Source organism: Saccostrea cucullata, unplaced genomic scaffold, assembly GCF_032062105.1.
Source record: "Saccostrea cucullata isolate Sc308-1 unplaced genomic scaffold, CSIRO_AGI_Scuc_v1 ctg8698, whole genome shotgun sequence".
Taxonomy (NCBI): domain Eukaryota; kingdom Metazoa; phylum Mollusca; class Bivalvia; order Ostreida; family Ostreidae; genus Saccostrea; species Saccostrea cuccullata.
Window position 1 is genome coordinate 1 of NW_026925098.1, and position 17,947 is coordinate 17,947.

Below are 17,947 nucleotides of genomic sequence, written 5' to 3' on the forward strand. Positions count from 1 at the left end.
GTTAAAGGTCTTGATGTTTGGGTGATCTCAATTCAAGGTCATACCTTCAATGTCACTGACAAAAATACTTGAGTATGTCAAAGTCTTCATTGAAGGGTAAGTGAATTAGTCAATGAACATATAAAGGAGCGGGTTGTTAAAATTAAATTAATGTTCAGAAAATCAGGCGTTGAATAATTATAAAATGCTCATAAAAATGTCTCTGAATTCTCTAAGTGATGTGTAATAAGTTATCCTTCTTGGCTGAGGATCGGATGTCCTTACGTATATAATTGTTTGTTGACTACGTAAAATCAAACACAGTATGTTAAACTACGGGTCCCTGTTATCTTAATCTGAATATTAACCGCGAAGACGGTTTAAAGGAGTCATTTTTAATCTCAAGTACGATATCTATGTTAAGGCCATACCAATTTAATTTCTTGTTCGTCGGACATCTGATGTAAGAAAAAGTATGAGCGAACGATTAAAGTATTATTCCTTTTCATGGGCAATTTTTCCCCCTGATTTGTAGAGCAAGATGATTTAAAATAAAAACAGAGCGTAAATATAACAGAAATTAGCACAGAATTTCCCGGGAGCAGGAAATGTTTCTGTAGATTTGCTTAATTACGAGTGCGCGGGTCAGAAGAGCAAAAAATTAAATTACTGTGGCCTTTTCTGTGAAAACATATAAAAGGTCAACATATACTATTGTTTTATTTTCCAGATGCAATTTTATCAGTTTTCAATAATTTTGCCAGTACCTAATACAACAAATAGAGAGGTAAAGTAGGGAATAGAAAAATCATACTCTTTGTATTTACGCCAAGTGTAAAACACCCGTTTGTCAAAAGTGGAAAAAGTGAGAGTTATCTCTCTTGAATCATGCTTATGTTTCAAATACCACAATTTTTATTCCGTAAGTTCCTCTTCGATAAATTTTGTGTTACAAAAGAGATACTAGTACTAGACAATTTTTGGCTTTCTCTTAATCCGCTGTATAGTGTCGTAAATTTTAAATTTACGAGGTTAAGGTAAATGCAAAATGCACAATATGAACATAAGAACTTGTAAATTTTGCATTTACCTACTCAAAGTAAATTCAAAATTTACAGCATGACAGATGTAACAAGAAGTCATCTTCGTTTCAATAAGCATCGTTAAAAAATGAATCCTTATTGTAATTTTCGTTACAGTGCAATTGATAAAATCTCAGCAAATTACACCAATCTATGGTAAATAAATGAAGCATCAATGACGTAATGAGCTTGAGTCTAAAAATGGTTGATGTCTGAAAAAGCAGGGACATATATACTATAAATAGGTCCCTGGAAAAATTCAATGGAAAGAAAAATATCGCCTCTAAAGTTTAAGAATATTAATTTATTAATATAATGCTCGGTCTGGTTACAAATTACTGGATATGCATAAATTTCAAAGCAGTAATCACCACCAGTGTAAAGCATATAAATAATTTTGTTTTGAACATATATATAATAGTATACATGTTATTATAATCTATAATAACAGAAAAATTCTGCTAAAATGTAATAACTTAAATTCATATGTTCACTCCCTAGCCTTGGTTGGGCTTTCAGAAAAGTCCTATAAGTTCCACACGTTTCAGCTACATGTATATACACTCTGAACACACTCAACACAGTTATATCACACAAAGAGAAAATGTCCCCGGCACCACTAAGTACTGTCTCCTTATATAAAGTCTGGACGGAGTATTGATGAAATCAGAATTTGAAATCAGACTTAACTACATGTATCTACTAATTTTGACAATGATAATTGTTTCAGAGATGTATCTTCTTGAAAAACACATTTATTCAATACAGGGAAATCTGATGAGGGTTCCACGGGTCTTGCTGAACGCCTCTCTTCTCTGAAACCATCGTGTTTATCTGAAGATCTCGTCGGGTCTTCGGCGTATGAATTTTTGAGTAGTTCTGTTTCAATGAGAGGTTCATGTTGCCGCGAATGACCAACTTCTTCCGGTTGTGTAATTGATGACGCAAGTGAACCACCAGACGACATTGAGATTTGACTCTCTGGTTGCGCCATATTTCTTGCAGATAGCGAGTCTCTTTCATTTAAAAGTAAGATGTGTTCACTTTGATTAAAAAAATTGTCATCTGAAAAAGAAAAAAGTAAGTTAGTTTCAAATTTGCAGTCTCCGAAGCAGATGCTTAAAAATTTCCAAAACTTAAATTAACAATTAAAAATTGCTTTCACTTAATATTCACCTGACTGTATTCCGATAGAATGTCTTGATTCCTCGGTTTCTGTGGGATTTGTTATATATTTACATTCTCTTCGTAGATTGAGTTTCGAGCGACAGAACATAAAAACAAGTACCCCAATGATGACCAAAATGATGAGTAAAACGACGAAAATAAGCCACAAAACGGTCTCAATATCACCTACAAAACAACAATTTTATAGCGGTTGAAGATATTGGGAAACGAAATTAAATCCAATCAATTACTATTTTAAAATATCACCTAACACAGAGCTGAGATAAGGACACTCAGATAAAAAATGTAACATGCATGTACATCCATGTATTCGTAAAAAAAAAATAATAAATCGTAGATCCTACATTAATCAATCAATCAATCAATCAATGTAAATAAAATCAATTGTCAGAGCTGTCCTAAGTGAATTTTTTAACAAAGAAATAAAAAAAATATTGTAGACAATCGTGCCGACCATTAACCACCCCCCCCCCCACACCCCCATCATTTTCAAGCATGGAGGATAAGAATAAGTAGAATGTATTTTACCTGACATGTCAGAATTTGTTCCTTTTGTTGAATTCGTTGACGTTTCAAGAGCAGTGACTGTTGGTTTTTCACCTATGAAAATTTAAAAGAAATGTATAAATGTCAACTAAATGAAAAAAAAATCATTTTATAATTTTTAAGAAAAGAACTTCAAAATATTTTTTGAAAAAGTCATTCATAAAAAAATCTGAATTCCTTATCCTATTACGTAAAATACAGTGGAGTTAAAATCACCTTGGCAATATGAGCGACACTGTAATGGAAAATCCTGTGATGTGCAAAGGTCATCCGAGCAGAATAAACACCTTTTCTCGTCCGAGTCACAATATTGATGAGGAAAGGCGCACGTGTGTTCCCAACAATTAAACTTAAATCCAGGGTCAGGTTGTGTGGACAGGTTCAGTCCGAAAAGTGTCCAACAATATAAAACAATACAGAACACATTCATCCAGGTCGAACCCATCCCGAAAAATTCAACATTCCTATAACGGTTACTGACTATTTCATTTAATGCTAAAAATAGACGAGGGATTTTTCATTATCTTTAAATAGATTGCTGAATGAGAATAAAATATTATTATTAATTCATTTTTCAAACGTACTCAATGTTATTTTTGCAAAAGAGTTTGCATTTAAACATTACATATTTATCGCTCAAATTCCTGAACAATATAATTAAATAATCTTACTTGTAATGAATTTAATGTTTAAATATATAACTGGATTTTAGTTAGCTAATTTTATCTCTGTTGTATACTACTTACGTATGCTTATCTATTAATAATACAGGTATTTACAGGTATTTTTCAGTTATTTTAAATTACAGATAATGCAATTGGAACTCTTACAGAATTAAGAGTAAAATTATAATTAGCTTATGGTACTGAGAATTTTGGATAAAAGTACTTAAATTGCGAATTAGCGGGAGGGGAGGTTTTATATAGATCTAAAAAAAAAATACAGGGGTGGATTCCGAAAATTTTCTTGGAGTACACAGGAAAATATTTTCTAAGTCAGTATTTCTTGGGCTGCCTTAAATCTCCGAAGCCCTTGTGAGGTATTGGAGGGAGAAGGAACCCCAGAAGTTCCTGAATATAGGACTAGGTGCATCCAAACCCAAAATATCCTTCAAATATTTTGGTTTCAATAATTTTCACACGTCGAGGTCATCCAAATCCTAAATATCATTTGATTATGTTCGTATCAGTAATAGGAATTTTTCAAAAATTTTTATTATTAAATTGTTTTCTTATTTCATTCATTTTGATACAAAGCATAGTGAGTAAAGGCGATTTAAAGAGACAAATTCAGTTGTAAAAAACCTTTTACTTCGTTTCGGTTTTCAAGACGTAGCCAGTTGCATATCTGTATGGTTTAGGAAAGCACTTCCCGAACAATAAATTGATTAAACAAGACAGTATAATTCTATCCATGTAACTTTAATTTTGCAATATAGTTTCAAATCACAGGCACTAACATTGGAGATGTTAGTACCAATTTTCAAATATAAAATAATAAGGTGTTGCTACGGATTCAGGGACGATACACAAGTTCATTTACAAATGCAGTTTTTATTATTTTACAGTTAAAATTCCGAGTTGGTCGAATATCTTAGATATATGGGGTAACCCGTATCTATTCATGTTTAAGGAGGAGACCTACACAGCCCTCACCCATTCCCCCTCCACCTGCATATTATTCGGATAACTAACAATTTTACTTTTAATTCCCTCGTGATTGTTCATACTCCAGTACACATTTCATTATACACCCCTCTCCCATTCCCCATCTTCTTGCATGATATTATTCGGATAACTAATACTTTTGCTTTTAATTCGCCCGTGATTGTTCATACTCCAGTACACATTTCATTATACATCCCTCTCCCATTCCCCATCTTCTTGCATGATATTATTCGGATAACTAATACTTTTGCTTTTAATTCCCCCGTGATTGTTCATACTCCAGTACACATTTCATTATTCACGATTCCACTGTATCGAAATAAATGAGAAGACAATGAACACGCACTATAAGTGTCTGTTTGAAAGGTCATCCACCATCGCAAATCAAATCATCTCTGACTTTTTCTCATAAAAAATAAGATAAATATTCAGTAAATATTTTTATTTCATTTTATTTTAATCCAAAATATTCAGTACAATTTTAAATACTCAGTAATTGTATATTAAGTACATTTGAAGGTAAATTGTTATTTTAGAAATCCGATACAATATACAGACGTTAAAACGATAAGCAGAATTTAAAAATGCAATTCTATAGAGATGTTAATGTACTAGTATTAAGTACATTTTTTGAAACATAAAACTTAACAAATATGGTGTATTTTTATCAAGTAAAATTCAAAATTATAGTGAATATTAAAAATGCGATTCTAAAGAGTTGATAATATGATGTGTCATTTTTGTGAAATAAAATTATATTATCATAAATCTTTCCCCAGGAAATCTATTAATAAGATATTGTAAATTTTATAAAATTTAAACAAAATTTTATGGTGTATCCTCATCGAGGAATAAAAAATCTATAACATATTTTCTTCGCAATTTGTCACAAAGTATAAATAATAAATATTCACAAAGTTCACATGATAAACCATGATAGTCCTCGCAATAAGATGTTCTTTTTTTCTTCGAAATTTCTTCTTCATCAAGGATCACTTTCACTGATGCATTGCATTATAAGACTATGCTTCTTGTCACGAGAAACATTCTTTTAAAACGTCGTATTCATGTTGCATTTGCTCGATAACTTTTTGAAGCTTCTCTGCCTCAGCGCACAGTTGGCCCTTTTCGATTTTAGACAAGTCGACTGCATTCCAAATTAAAGATCCCAAATCAATGATGATTCCGATGGCCGCCAGAGTACTTAGGGCCTCGGTAGACAGTTTGGTGACTCCTTTAGAAACACTTTTCGCTGCTGTTGGGGCAATGTCGTCCAATGCTGTACCAAGACGCAACAGTCTGGCAACCTCGTCTGCGTTCCCTGTGATACGATGGACACCCAAAGCACGTGACTTTTCCACCAAATCAAAAATGCGTTTGCCGAGAGCTGCGGCGCCCCCTGCTTGTTTTACTCCATGACATACCTGTGAAATTTCCAACGTATTAATATCATTTATTTTAGGGTCAGTGTCCTGTCCGAGCAAATTAATTAAGCGTATCATTTCTTTGCACGTTGTCTCGTGTTTTTCCAAATGTGCTTTTGCCTGATTACAGTGTTTTTTCACTATTCCAATTTTGACTACCCCATGGGTAAGCCCCGCGACACCGGAAGTCACCCCCGTAGCAATCCCGGTCATTGTTAAAATGAAAGAAGTCCCAAAAGTGACAGGGGCCATCGCTATTCCCGCAATACTCAGTATCCCGCCTATAAGCCCGAAACTGGAATACGTTATGTTTCCAATGGAATGAATCTTTGCTTGTTGTTGAATTTCATCTCTTATAGTTTTTAGCTCCATGAGAACTCTTCGTCGCTCAGGTGCCCAGCTTTTAAAATGTTTTTGGACATTTTTGAAGGAATCTTGATTCTCCATTGTTGTTTTCAATGATTATGCAATATTGGTCATCTACAGTGTTAAATGTTAAGCATTTGATGCTTCATATCTTTTGAATTTATAAAGAAAAATAGCTTAGGGTTTGGATAAGCGCTCTTTCGATAATCTATTTCTTTTATCACACCTTCTATATGTATCTTATTATTATCATTTGCACCATTGTTTTTCTTTTCGCATTACGTGAGAATATGAGCTCCTCTCTGCTCCATCCTTATATAAAATTGTTCATTGGCTGTGTTTCTGATTGCGATTAGTTAAAACCCAAATAACACATACTAGTACTTGACAACGGTTTACTTGGTATAACACAAAGGAAAATACAATCGCCGTCCAGTTAAATAGTATTAGGCGGAGCCAATATGATTTGAATGAATCGGTTTAGCCTTTTGTGATGTAGTGCCAATTAAAGTTTATAGAAAACTTGCATGTGTTTTGTGTCTTTAATTTCACTCCGCCCCAGAAAATCAACAATAAAAAGGTCAGCCTATGGAACGAGGTGCTGCTTTACGCCGATGGGAATGCTTGATTCAAGTAAAGAGTGAAAAGAAACACTTTTGTGCAATGCATCCTATTTAATGAAAAAATATCAAGAATAAAGATACTAAAATGTATTCAATCAATATTGAATGAATCGACATAACACGTACATAAAAAATATTATAGGATAAAATCGCTTGTGCTTGTGGACACGAACCGTTACCCCCCACAATCCTCTCCCCAGTATACAACCATGGTCTGAGAATATTTATCTTATCCATCTTTAGTCATTAATATTCTTACACAAATTTACAATGTATTTCATATGGAAAATTAAAAAAAATGTAGAATGAAATCTAAATGTTGTATTGAAAACCATATCTGTGGAATTTTATAATACCGCGGATATTTTTAAAAAAGTTTTTATTACGTTACTTTTCTACGAAGTGTAATTTATAACCGAAAAATCCTTTGACCAAGGGTTTATTTCTGGGGGCATGGGGACGTTCCTGTTTACAATTACTCGTAAGAAAGGTATAATCTATTCCTTCTATCAAGAATGAAGCACATTTTCTATTCCCTCTTCCCAGTTTGGAGTTGTTTTCATTAATGCGATTGTTTTTTCTTTTAATTTTAGAAAAATGTTAGTTTTTATCCCTTTAAGAGGGATTCTTCTTAAGTTTATTAAGAATTAATGATATTTTCAGAGATTTTATTCAAGAAGCTAATAAAACTAAGCAATGTTATCGATGTTATCAATAATCAACCTTGTTCTTGGTCAGATTTTATCTATAGATTAAAGTTGACTGTTTTATTTTTGGAAAAAGGTCAGATCTACGTAATTAAACACGCTGTTTTCAATCATATGAAGTCTACTTCTATTTCAAAAGAATATTTATTTCTCCTTTTTGAATTAAAAGATCTTGCCAAATATCGCCCATCAGATGCTGAACATTTTAAAATTAAGATAGATAATCTAAACTAAAATAGATGTAAGTTGTCTCTAACCCAAATTTTAAGGGAATACTTTTTATGTATGTATTTATATAAAAATACAAAACAGTTTAACACAAATACAAAAAAGTTTCGAATATTTAGTTGAAAGAAAAGCATATTTTTATTATTTTTATTCTCAAATCTATTCCTAGATTGGAACATTTTAATAGCTAACAAATTGTTTTTCTTTTTTTTTTTGGTATAGAAAATCATATCAAATTGATATATTTAATATATTTTACTTGCAATATTTTAAAACTAAGTTCGTAGCTCACTTATTGACTTCGGAAAATTTCTCCTAGTCATTGTTTGTTTATTATTCTTTTTATTTAAATTCATTGTTCTTAATAATCCTGATAAGTATAGAAAAAGATTTATTTTCTCGCGGCGCAAATCCATGCAATTAATTTTTAAAAGTTCTAAAATTATGAGAGGGAAAGAAACTGTGATGTTTTAAAATCCCTTACCACTTAATATATATCATATGCTTGTATAAATAATATACTTTGAATTTTGAAAAAAACAGACAAGAATCACTAAATAAATAAAAAGTTAGCAAACGACAATTTCTTAAGATTTTGAGATTCGAATAAGTCATACTTATAATATATACTTACTTTATATAACTGTACTATACTTTCCTAATTAAATTTGACATAACAGAAAAGTCTACACTTTAAGGAAATCTCGATAGATAACTTAAACCCAACGCATTTGTTTGCACATTTTCATTGTACGTCCTGTAACTTTCACATGCGTTCTATATACTTGTACATGTCTAGTTTCGTTTTTCTTTACAAGAAAATTGAATTTTTAAAATTTATGCGAACATGAGCTATGACACTTTACCCAGTATAGTTCATGGAGGTCTTTAGCATATCATTTCTTATATTTACATTATTATTGTTTACATATTTTCATTATTATCTTCGTTGTATAGACCCGGCGTATATTTCATTTAACGCGATAGCAATGAATTTCAAAAAAATTAAAGTAATTAAGGTTTTATTTACAATTCTTCTAGTCATTGTTTAAATATTCCATTTTAATTCTATTTTATTATCCTTAATAATCTTGTGGAGTAGAAAAACAAATAAACAAACAAACTCCATGATTCCACTATATAAATAAACATTAATTAATATAAATATGCTCTAATGATTTCTTTTTGTAAGAAACCAGACATGAATTATCCCTTTTCAAGGTAAATAAAAAGGTAATAAAAAGACAGGTTCTTAAATTTCTGAGATTGAATAAGTCATACAGTTGCAGTAATACGTACGTAAAATAACTGATATATATTTTCCCAATTGAACAGAAAATTATATACACTATTAGGAAATCCCGACAGTTAGCTACATGTAATACAAAATGCCTTTATTTGCTCATTTACGTTATGTTACTTTCACATGCATTATCCATAGATACATATATAGTTTCGTTTTTATTTCAAGAAGAAGATTATGGGGATAACGAACAGTTGTCAATCTCAAAGTCGATAAAACAATACAAAATAGGAGCAGAACAAACACGGACCTCCGAAACATCAGAGGTGGGATCACGAGCCATGGAGGAGTGAGCATCCCCTGCTGACCTGTCACACCCGCCGTGTGCTCCTTGTCATGATCGGTAAATAACGGAAAAATTCGTCGTCAATTCAGTGTATAAATAATGGACTAAGAATTAGTATGAAAACGTCAGTCAGCATTTGACTCAATGATAAATTGTATTTGCTGTCAAAGTCATTTATCGACCATAGAACTTACGAAATGATGACTTTAAACGACACTGATGATATTCTTCTTTCATCAACTTGCTTCTCAATAATTTACCTCCTTTTAGAAATCAACTGAGACATATATACTCCATATGCAGGTGATGAAGGTATACAATGTATTGCTCATAAGTAAGGGAAGTTGACGATAGAAAAGTTAAAATCATCACGTTTATCATGAAGCTTGGTTGTTAGATTACCATTACCGTCTTTTTCAAGCAAATATACAAGTATGAAACAGATGTGCCAGAATCTGTGGTGTCTTTTATTTTAAGCTCACCGGGATATATCGTATCGACTTAGGAATGGAAATTACCATTGTTAATCGACAATACGTCATCGATATATCTAAATGTCGAGTTGAAGGCCACAGCAAGTGTTTTCTTCTTTTCATACATAAGATTTTGCACAAATTCTGCTTCATATCAATATAAAAATAGGTCTGATAATAACGGAGCGCAATTGGTACCCATTGGAATTCCAATTCATTGTTGGAAAACCTGGTCTCCATAATCCACATAGATATTGTCAATCAGAAATTCAAGCATCTCTTTGATGTCAACTTCAGAGTACTTGTGTGTGCAATCAGAATGTGTTTTAACAAATTAATTTTGCAAATGATCAATGACCAGATAAGTAAATTACGAGTTCCATTTTTATAAAAACAAAAAAACAAAAAAAAAAAAAAAAAAAAACCCAACTGTCAATGATATCAAAAGCCTGGACTTTAATTTATCATGGGAAATGGCTCTGTGCATAAAGTTGAAAAGTCGTAAGTTTTTAAGCTGTTGATTTTGGTAAAATCTTGTGATTTCAAATTGCTCAAAAGCTCTATTGAGTTTTTGAGTATCCACATCTGATTCACATCACTTCTTAAATATATTGTTGTACAGTACTATTGAAGTTTTACTTTCACTACTGTCAATATCTTAGTGAGGAGTAACGAAAGAGGCTTGGTTGAACATTTACTGGTACCCGGAATGTATCTTTGTTTGTAAAGTTTTTTTATGAAGTTTTGGAATCCAATATATATAGGGTAGTTCAGATTCATTTTGGCTCTGTGGAATATCAAAAATATTTTAAAATGACATTTGATTTTGAAGAATTTCTTCCTTAGAAAGGGAAGTATGAGTATAATTAATGTGGACATAAACATTTTCTCGAGTTTGTTTTATGAAGGGCGTTAGCCAAACATTTTCAAAAATTCGATTTATATAATATCTTTTGTTTATATCATTATTTATGTCTCCTCTTTTCCCAAATTATATGAAAAAGGACAAAAGACAAATGTATATTGAAGTTGAATTTTATTGATTAGAATAAAGGTTTGATCAATAAACAAAAATTGTAGAATTTTATTGATCAAAATAAAGGTTTTGATCAATAAACAGAAATTGTAGTTTATATAAGCAGCAAAGGTACAAACAAAAATGGACAATAGTTCTTTACACATATAAAATATTTCTTACATACATGTACGTATAAAAATAATAGAACACAAACTCTAGCTATATTAACTACTGTTTGCTGAAAACAGTTGTAAAACATGCATATACAGTTTTCTTCATACAAAACAAAATCCAGAATTTAAGATGTAAATACAGAGAGTATATACAATGTAGTTTGAATCTTATAACATTGGCAAAGTGTAGTTAATATCAACATCAAAGGTTACCAACAAAAATGCACAATTGTTCTTTACATATATAAAATATTTCTTACATAAATGTATAATAATAACAGAACACAAACTCTATATTAACTAATGTTTGCTGAAAACAATTGTAAAACATGTATATACATGCAGTTTTCTTAATACAAAACAAGATCCAGAATTTAACATGTAAATACAGAGAGTATACAATGTAGTATGAATCTTATAACATTGGCAAAGGTGGGGTCAATCATCCACAGTTGAGAAGATCATGTTCATATTGCATTTACGTATTGACATTAGCTTCAGGTAAGCTTTGCCTCTGAATTTCAATTCTCTGATATTTTAAGGAGGAGACCAATACACCCCTCACCCATTCTCTAAGCCCCCTCAGTCGCGAATGATATTACTCGAAAAAATTATTTTATTTGTAATTCTATCAAGATTATTTATACCCCAGTAGTTTCTTTAACCACAACAACTCCACTACATCGAAATGAACACTATTGAAATCACGTGCGTCTGTTTGAGGGGTTCATCCACCATCGGGTATCGGATGAGATCTCTGACATTTTTGTCCCTTGCTGAAAGTTAGGATATGAATTTCGGTCTTTCTGTCCGTCCGTCCGTCCGTCTGTGGTTCCGTCTGTCCGTAACGCTCTGGATTCCACGCGATATACCAAGAAGCCTTTGAGCTTTTGCAACATTATGATATTTTATACCACAACCAGGTCTAGGGAAGACCTTTATTGATTTTGAGGTTCAATTAAATTTATACTGTAACTCCCCATGACCCTCACGCCCTTCTTAAAGTGCCTCTCCACTCAACCCCCTCCCAAGGCAGTGTATTCTCTTCATTTTTCCTTCAGCGATGGACACAGATTCTCGATTTTAGCTTGTTCATGTTGCATTTGCTCGATAACTTTTTGAAATTTCTCTGCGCATTGCTGGCCCGGTTAGATTTAAGACAAGTCGACTGCATTCCAAATTAAGGATCCTAAAACAAAGTCCAATGGAGATTGATGCCCCCTTGGAAATGCTAGTATCTTTCATTGCTGAAGGAACAATGTCGTCAAATGCTGTACCAAGGTGCAACAACCGGGCATGCAACCTCATCTGCGTTTCCTGTTATACTATTTTTTTTTAATTACTCAACAAATTAAAAATACAGTATCTTTATGCGTAGAAACATATATATGTGACATAGTATTTAGTAATGTTATTTTACAAAGATAGGTCTAATAAACTTATCAATAACAAAACTCTAAGCTTCTTGTCACGAGAAACATTCTTTTAAAACGTCGTATTCACGTTGCATTTGCTCGATAACTTTTTGAAGCTTCTCTGCCTCAGCGCACAGTTGGCCCTTTTCGATTTTAGACAAGTCTACTGCATTCCAAATTAAAGATCCCAAATCAATGATGATTCCGATGGCCGCCAGAGTACTTAGAGCCTCGGTAGACAGTTTGGTGACTCCTTTAGAGACACTTTTCGCTGCTGTTGGAGCAATGTCGTCCAATGCTGTACCAAGACGCAACAATCTGGCAACCTCGTCTGCATTTCCTGTGATACGATGTACACCCAAAGCACTTGTCTTTTCCACCAAATCAAAAATGCGTTTGCCGAGAGCTGCGATGCTCCCTGCTTGTTTTACCCCTTGACATACCTGTGAAATTTCCAACGTATTACTATCATTTATTTTAGGGTCAGTAGCCAGTTCCAGCAATTTAATTAATCGTTTCATTTCTTTGCACGTTGTCTCATGTTTTTCCAAATGTGCCTTTGCCTGATTACAGTGTTTTTTCACTATTCCAATTTTGACTACCCCATGGGTAAGCCCCGCGACACCGGAAGTTACCCCCGTAGCAATCCCGGTCATTGTTAAAATGAAAGAAGTCCCAAAAGTGACAGGAGCCATCGCTATGCCCGCAATGCTCAGTATCCCGCCTATAAGCCCGAAAATGGAATATGCGATGTTTCCAATGGAATGATTCTTAGCTTGTTGTTGAATTTCATCTCTTATTTTTTTCAGTTCCATGAGAACTCTTCGTCGCTCAGGTGCCCAGCTTTTAAAATATTTTCGGGCATTTTTGAAGGAATCTTTATTCTCCATTGTTGTTTTCAATGTTTATGCAATATTGGTCATCTACAATGTTTAATGATACATATTTGATGCTTTATATCTTTTGGATTTATAAATAAAAATGGCTCAGGATTTGGATAAGCGCTCTTTTGATAATCTATTTCTCTGATCACACGTTATTTCTTATTATTTAATGAAAATATATCAAGAATAAAGATACTAAATGTATTAAACACAATACGTGTAGTTTAAAATAAATCGACATAGCACTTACATAAAAAATATAATAGGATAAAATCTCTTGTGCTTGTAGACATGAAACGTTACCCCCCCCCCCCCCAGTATACTCGTACAACCCTGCTTTGAGGATATTTATTTTATCCATCTTCAGTCATTAATATTCTAATACAAATATACAATGTATTTCACACTGAAAATAAAACAAAATGTAGAATGAAAAATGAACGTTGTATTAAAAACCATATTCGTGGAATTATGTAACTCTGCAGATAAAAAAAGGTTCATTTTTCGTTTTTCGTTACTTTTCTACGGAGCATAATTTATTATCGAAAAACCCTTCGACCAAGGGTATATTTTCGGGGGCACAGGGATGTTCTTGTTTACAATTGCTTGTAGGTAACAAAGGTATACTATAGTCTAGTCCTTCTATCAAGAATGAAGCACATTTGCTATTCCCTCTTCCGAGTTTTGGGGCTGTTTTCATGAATTTCATGAATTTTTTAATATTAGAAAAATGCTGGATTTTATTCCATTAAAAAGGGATTCTTCTTAATAAGTTTATTTTACTTAAGAAAATAATAAAACTTTCAGAGATTTCATTTAAGAAGTCAATAAAACTAAGTGATGTTATCGATGTTATCAATTATCAACCTTGTTTTTGGTCAAATTTTATCTAGATTAATTTGACCGTTTTATTTTTGAAAAATGTTTTTTTTCAATTTAAATTAATTGTTGTTAAAACCCTGATAAGTAAAGAAAAAGATTTATTTCTCACGCCGCAATTCCATCAAATTAATTAAAGTTTTAAAATTATGAGAGGAAAAGAAATTGTGATATTTTAAATCCCTTTTCACTGTATATACAGGGCATAATTGTATAAATAATATACTTTGAATTTTGAAAAAAAAAGAAAAACAGACAAGAATCCCTAAATAAATACTAAGTTAGCAAACGACAATTTCTTAAGTTGTTGAGATTCGAATAAGTCATACTCATAAGTTATACTTACATTAAATAACTGTACTATACTTTCCTAATTAAAATTGACAGAAAATTCTACACTATAAGGAAATCCCGACAGATAACTAGAACCCTGTTGCTTTCACATGCGTTATATATATACTTAATTATACATGTGTAGTTTCGTTTTTCTTTACAAGAAAATTCAATTTTTGAAATTTATGCGAACATGAGCTATGACACTTTACCCAGTATAGTTCCTGGAGCTCTTTAGCATATCATATATCTTAAATCTACATTATTATTGTATACATATTTTCATTATTATCTACGTTGAATAGACCCGGTGTATATTTCATTTAACGCGATAGCAATGAATTTTAAAAAATATGCTTATGTTTCATTTACATTTCTACTAGTCATTGTATAAATATTCTATTTTAATTTTAATTCATCATCCTTAATAATCTTGTGAAGTAGAAAAAATATATTTTCCATTTCCATAATTCCACTATATAAATTAACATTAAAAATTTAATATAAATATACTCTAATGATTTCATTTTGTAAGAAAACAGACACGAGTCCCTTTTCAAGGTAAAATAAGGTAAGAAAAACCCAGGTTCTTAAGTTTCTGAGATTTGAATAAGACATGCAATTGAAGTAATATGTACTTAAAATAACTGTATTATATTTTCCTAATTAGACAGAAAATTCTATACACGCACTAGGATAGTAAGCGTAATACCAGATGCATTCATTTGCTCATTTACGTCATGTAACTTTTGCATGTATTATCTATTTATATATACAAATGGTTTCGTTTTTATTTCAAAGAAAACTAATGCGGGCATGAACATTTGAGCCAGTTTGTTTAACATTTTCAAAAAATCGATTTTTATCTTTTGTTTATATTATTATTTACTTATTGACATTAGCTTCAAGTAAGCTTTGCCTCAGAATTTCAGTTCTCTGATATTTTATGGAGTAGACCAATACACCCCTCACCCATTCTCTAAGCCCCTTCCGCCGCACATGGTATTGCTCGAAAAATTAAATATTTTATTTTTAATTCTGTCAAGACTATTCATACCCCAGAAACTTCATTAACCACAACCCCATTATATCGAAATGAACCGAGGAGACAATGAACACTATTAGAATCTGTTTGAGGGGTTCATCCTCCAAGGAATATCGAATCAAATCTCTGAATTTTTTGTCCTCTTCTGAAAATGGAGGGTATTAATTTCGGTCTTTTTGTCCGTCCGTCCTTCCATCTGTCTGTGGTTCCGTGTGTCTGTAACACTTTTGTTTCCACGCGATATCTCAAGAAGCTTTGAGCTTTTGCGATAATACTTTATACCACAAATAGGTCTAGGGAAGGCCCCTATTGATTTCGAGGTTCAAATAAATTTATACCGTAACTCCTCATGACCCTCTCGCCCTTGTTAAAGTCCCTTACCCCTCGAACCCCTCCCGAGTCAGTGTATTCTTTTCATTTTTGCTTCAGGGATGGACACAGGTTCTTGAATTTAGCTTGTTCATGTTGCATTTGCTCGATAACTTTTTGGAATTTCTCTGCCTCTTCGCATTATTGGCCCTATTAGATTTAAGACAAGTCGACTGCATTCCAAATTAAGGATCCTAAATCAAAGTCCAATGGAGTTTGATGCCCCCTTGGAAATACTGGTATCTTTCGTTGCTGAAGCAAGAATGTCGTCAAATGCTGTACCAAGGTGCAACAACCGGGCATGCAACCTCATCTGCGTTTCCTGTTATACTATTTTTTAAAAATTACTCAACAAATTAAAAATACAGTATTCTTATACGAAGAAACATATATATGTGACATAGCATTTAGTAATGTTATTTTACAAAGATAAGTAGTCTAATAAACTTATCAATAACAAAACTCAAAGCTTCTTGTCACGAGAAACATTCTTTTAAAACGTCGTATTCATGTTGCATTTCGATAACCTTTTGAAGCTTTTTTGCCTCCGCGCACAGTTGGCCCTTTTCGATTTTCGACAAGTCTACTGCATTCCAAATTAAAGATCCCAAATCAATGAAGATTCCGATGGCTGCCAGAGTACTTAGGGCCTCGGGAGACAGTTTAGTGACTCCTTTAGAAACACTTTTCGCTGCTGTTGGGGCAATGTCGTCCAATGCTGTACCAAGACGCAATCTGGCAACCTCGTCTGCGTTTCCTGTGATACGATGTACACCCAGAGCACTTGACTTTTCCACCAAATCAAAAATGCGTTTGCCGAGAGCTGCGGCGCCCCTGCTTGTTTTACCCCTTGACATACCTGTGAAATTTCCAACGTATTAATATCATTCATTTTAGGATCAGTGTCCTGTTCGAGCAATTTAATTAATCGTTTCATTTCTTTGCACGTTGTCTCATGTTTTTCCAAATGTGCCTTTGCCTGATTAAAGTGTTTTTTGACTATTCCAGTTTTGACTACCCCATGGGTAAGCCCCGCGACACCGGAAGTTACCCCCGTAGCAATCCCGGTCATTGTTAAAATGATAGAAGTCCCAAAAGTGACAGGGGCCATTGCTATTCCCGCAATGCTCAGTATCCCGCCTATTAGCCCGAAACTGGAATATGTGATATTTCCAATAGAATGAATCTTAGCTTGTTGTTGAATTTCATCTCTTATAGATTTTAACTCCATGAGAATTCTACTTCGCTCAGGTGCCCAGCTTTTAAAATAATTTTGGGCATTTTTGAAGGAATCTTGATTCTCCATTGTTGTTTTCAATGATTATGCAATATTGGTCATCTACAATGTTAAATGATAAACATTTGATGCTTTGAATCTTTTGGATTCATGAAGAAAAATAATTTAGGATTCTAATAAGCCCTCTTTTGTTTTTTTTATTTCTATTATAACATTTTCTTTCATATAATTTAACTAACAAATAAGAACAAAGATACTACATGAATTCAACACGATAAATTGCCATAGCACATAAGAAAATTATTTCAAGGAAAAACTCACTTGGGCTTCCGGACACTAACCTCTACACCCACTCTCCCCAAATATGCACCCAAGGTTAGAGGATATTTATTTCATCCGTCTTCAGTGATTAATTTCTAACACAACTTTACAACGTATTTCACATGGGAAAAAAAAAATGAAATATTTACCGCGGTATTTTACGTTCATTTTCTCCGAAGAATAATTTATGACAGAAATCGCACAAAAAATCTCTTGACCAAAGGTGTATTTTTAGGGGCACGGAGATGTCCCTGTTTACAAGTGCTCGTGGGTAAGATAAGTGTAGTCTAATCCTTCTGTCAGGAATAAAGTTCATTTTGTACTCTCTCTGATGAGTTTTGAGGTTGTTTTCATTCATGCATTTGTTTTTATTTTTATGAAAAATGTACCTTTAGGAGGGA

General features: G+C 32.8%; 3 protein-coding genes and 1 pseudogene across 3 annotated transcripts; all 4 read right to left on the reverse strand.

Annotated features, from left to right (window-relative positions):
• Positions 1-2,211: 2,211 nt before the first annotated feature.
• Positions 2,212-3,336, reverse strand: LOC134268063 (uncharacterized). The gene is made up of 3 exons (XM_062750269.1): positions 3,012-3,336; positions 2,778-2,849; positions 2,212-2,414 (listed from the first exon to the last, which is right to left on the reverse strand). The coding sequence occupies exons 1-3, from the start codon at positions 3,238-3,240 to the stop codon at positions 2,227-2,229; spliced, it is 489 nt and encodes a 162-aa protein (XP_062606253.1). The 5' UTR covers positions 3,241-3,336; the 3' UTR covers positions 2,212-2,226.
• A 2,030-nt stretch (positions 3,337-5,366) lies between these two features.
• On the reverse strand, positions 5,367-8,553 carry LOC134268066 (apolipoprotein L3-like). The gene is made up of 2 exons (XM_062750271.1): positions 8,445-8,553; positions 5,367-6,366 (listed from the first exon to the last, which is right to left on the reverse strand). Exon 2 carries the CDS (start codon positions 6,331-6,333, stop codon positions 5,497-5,499), a length of 837 nt encoding a protein of 278 aa, XP_062606255.1. The 5' UTR covers positions 6,334-6,366; positions 8,445-8,553; the 3' UTR covers positions 5,367-5,496.
• Positions 8,554-10,985: 2,432 nt separating this feature from the next.
• On the reverse strand, positions 10,986-17,417 carry LOC134268067 (apolipoprotein L3-like; annotated as a pseudogene).
• On the reverse strand, positions 12,073-14,675 carry LOC134268064 (apolipoprotein L3-like). Its single transcript, XM_062750270.1, has 2 exons — positions 14,588-14,675; positions 12,073-13,401 (listed from the first exon to the last, which is right to left on the reverse strand). The coding sequence occupies exon 2, from the start codon at positions 13,366-13,368 to the stop codon at positions 12,532-12,534; it is 837 nt and encodes a 278-aa protein (XP_062606254.1). The 5' UTR covers positions 13,369-13,401; positions 14,588-14,675; the 3' UTR covers positions 12,073-12,531.
• Positions 17,418-17,947: the final 530 nt, after the last annotated feature.

What these genes read in the sequence shown, in the direction of transcription:
- LOC134268063 (XM_062750269.1), bottom strand. Translation starts at nt 3,240, where the DNA reads ATGGGTTCGACCTGGATGAATGTGTTCTGTATTGTTTTATATTGTTGG. An exon ending in GTGTCGCTCATATTGCCAAG is followed by an intron (nt 2,850 to 3,011) that starts GTGATTTTAACT and finishes AAATTTTCATAG; the next exon opens with GTGAAAAACCAACAGTCACT. An exon ending in AACAAATTCTGACATGTCAG is followed by an intron (nt 2,415 to 2,777) that starts GTAAAATACATT and finishes GTTGTTTTGTAG; the next exon opens with GTGATATTGAGACCGTTTTG.
- LOC134268066 (XM_062750271.1), bottom strand. Translation starts at nt 6,333, where the DNA reads ATGGAGAATCAAGATTCCTTCAAAAATGTCCAAAAACATTTTAAAAGC.
- LOC134268064 (XM_062750270.1), bottom strand. Translation starts at nt 13,368, where the DNA reads ATGGAGAATAAAGATTCCTTCAAAAATGCCCGAAAATATTTTAAAAGC.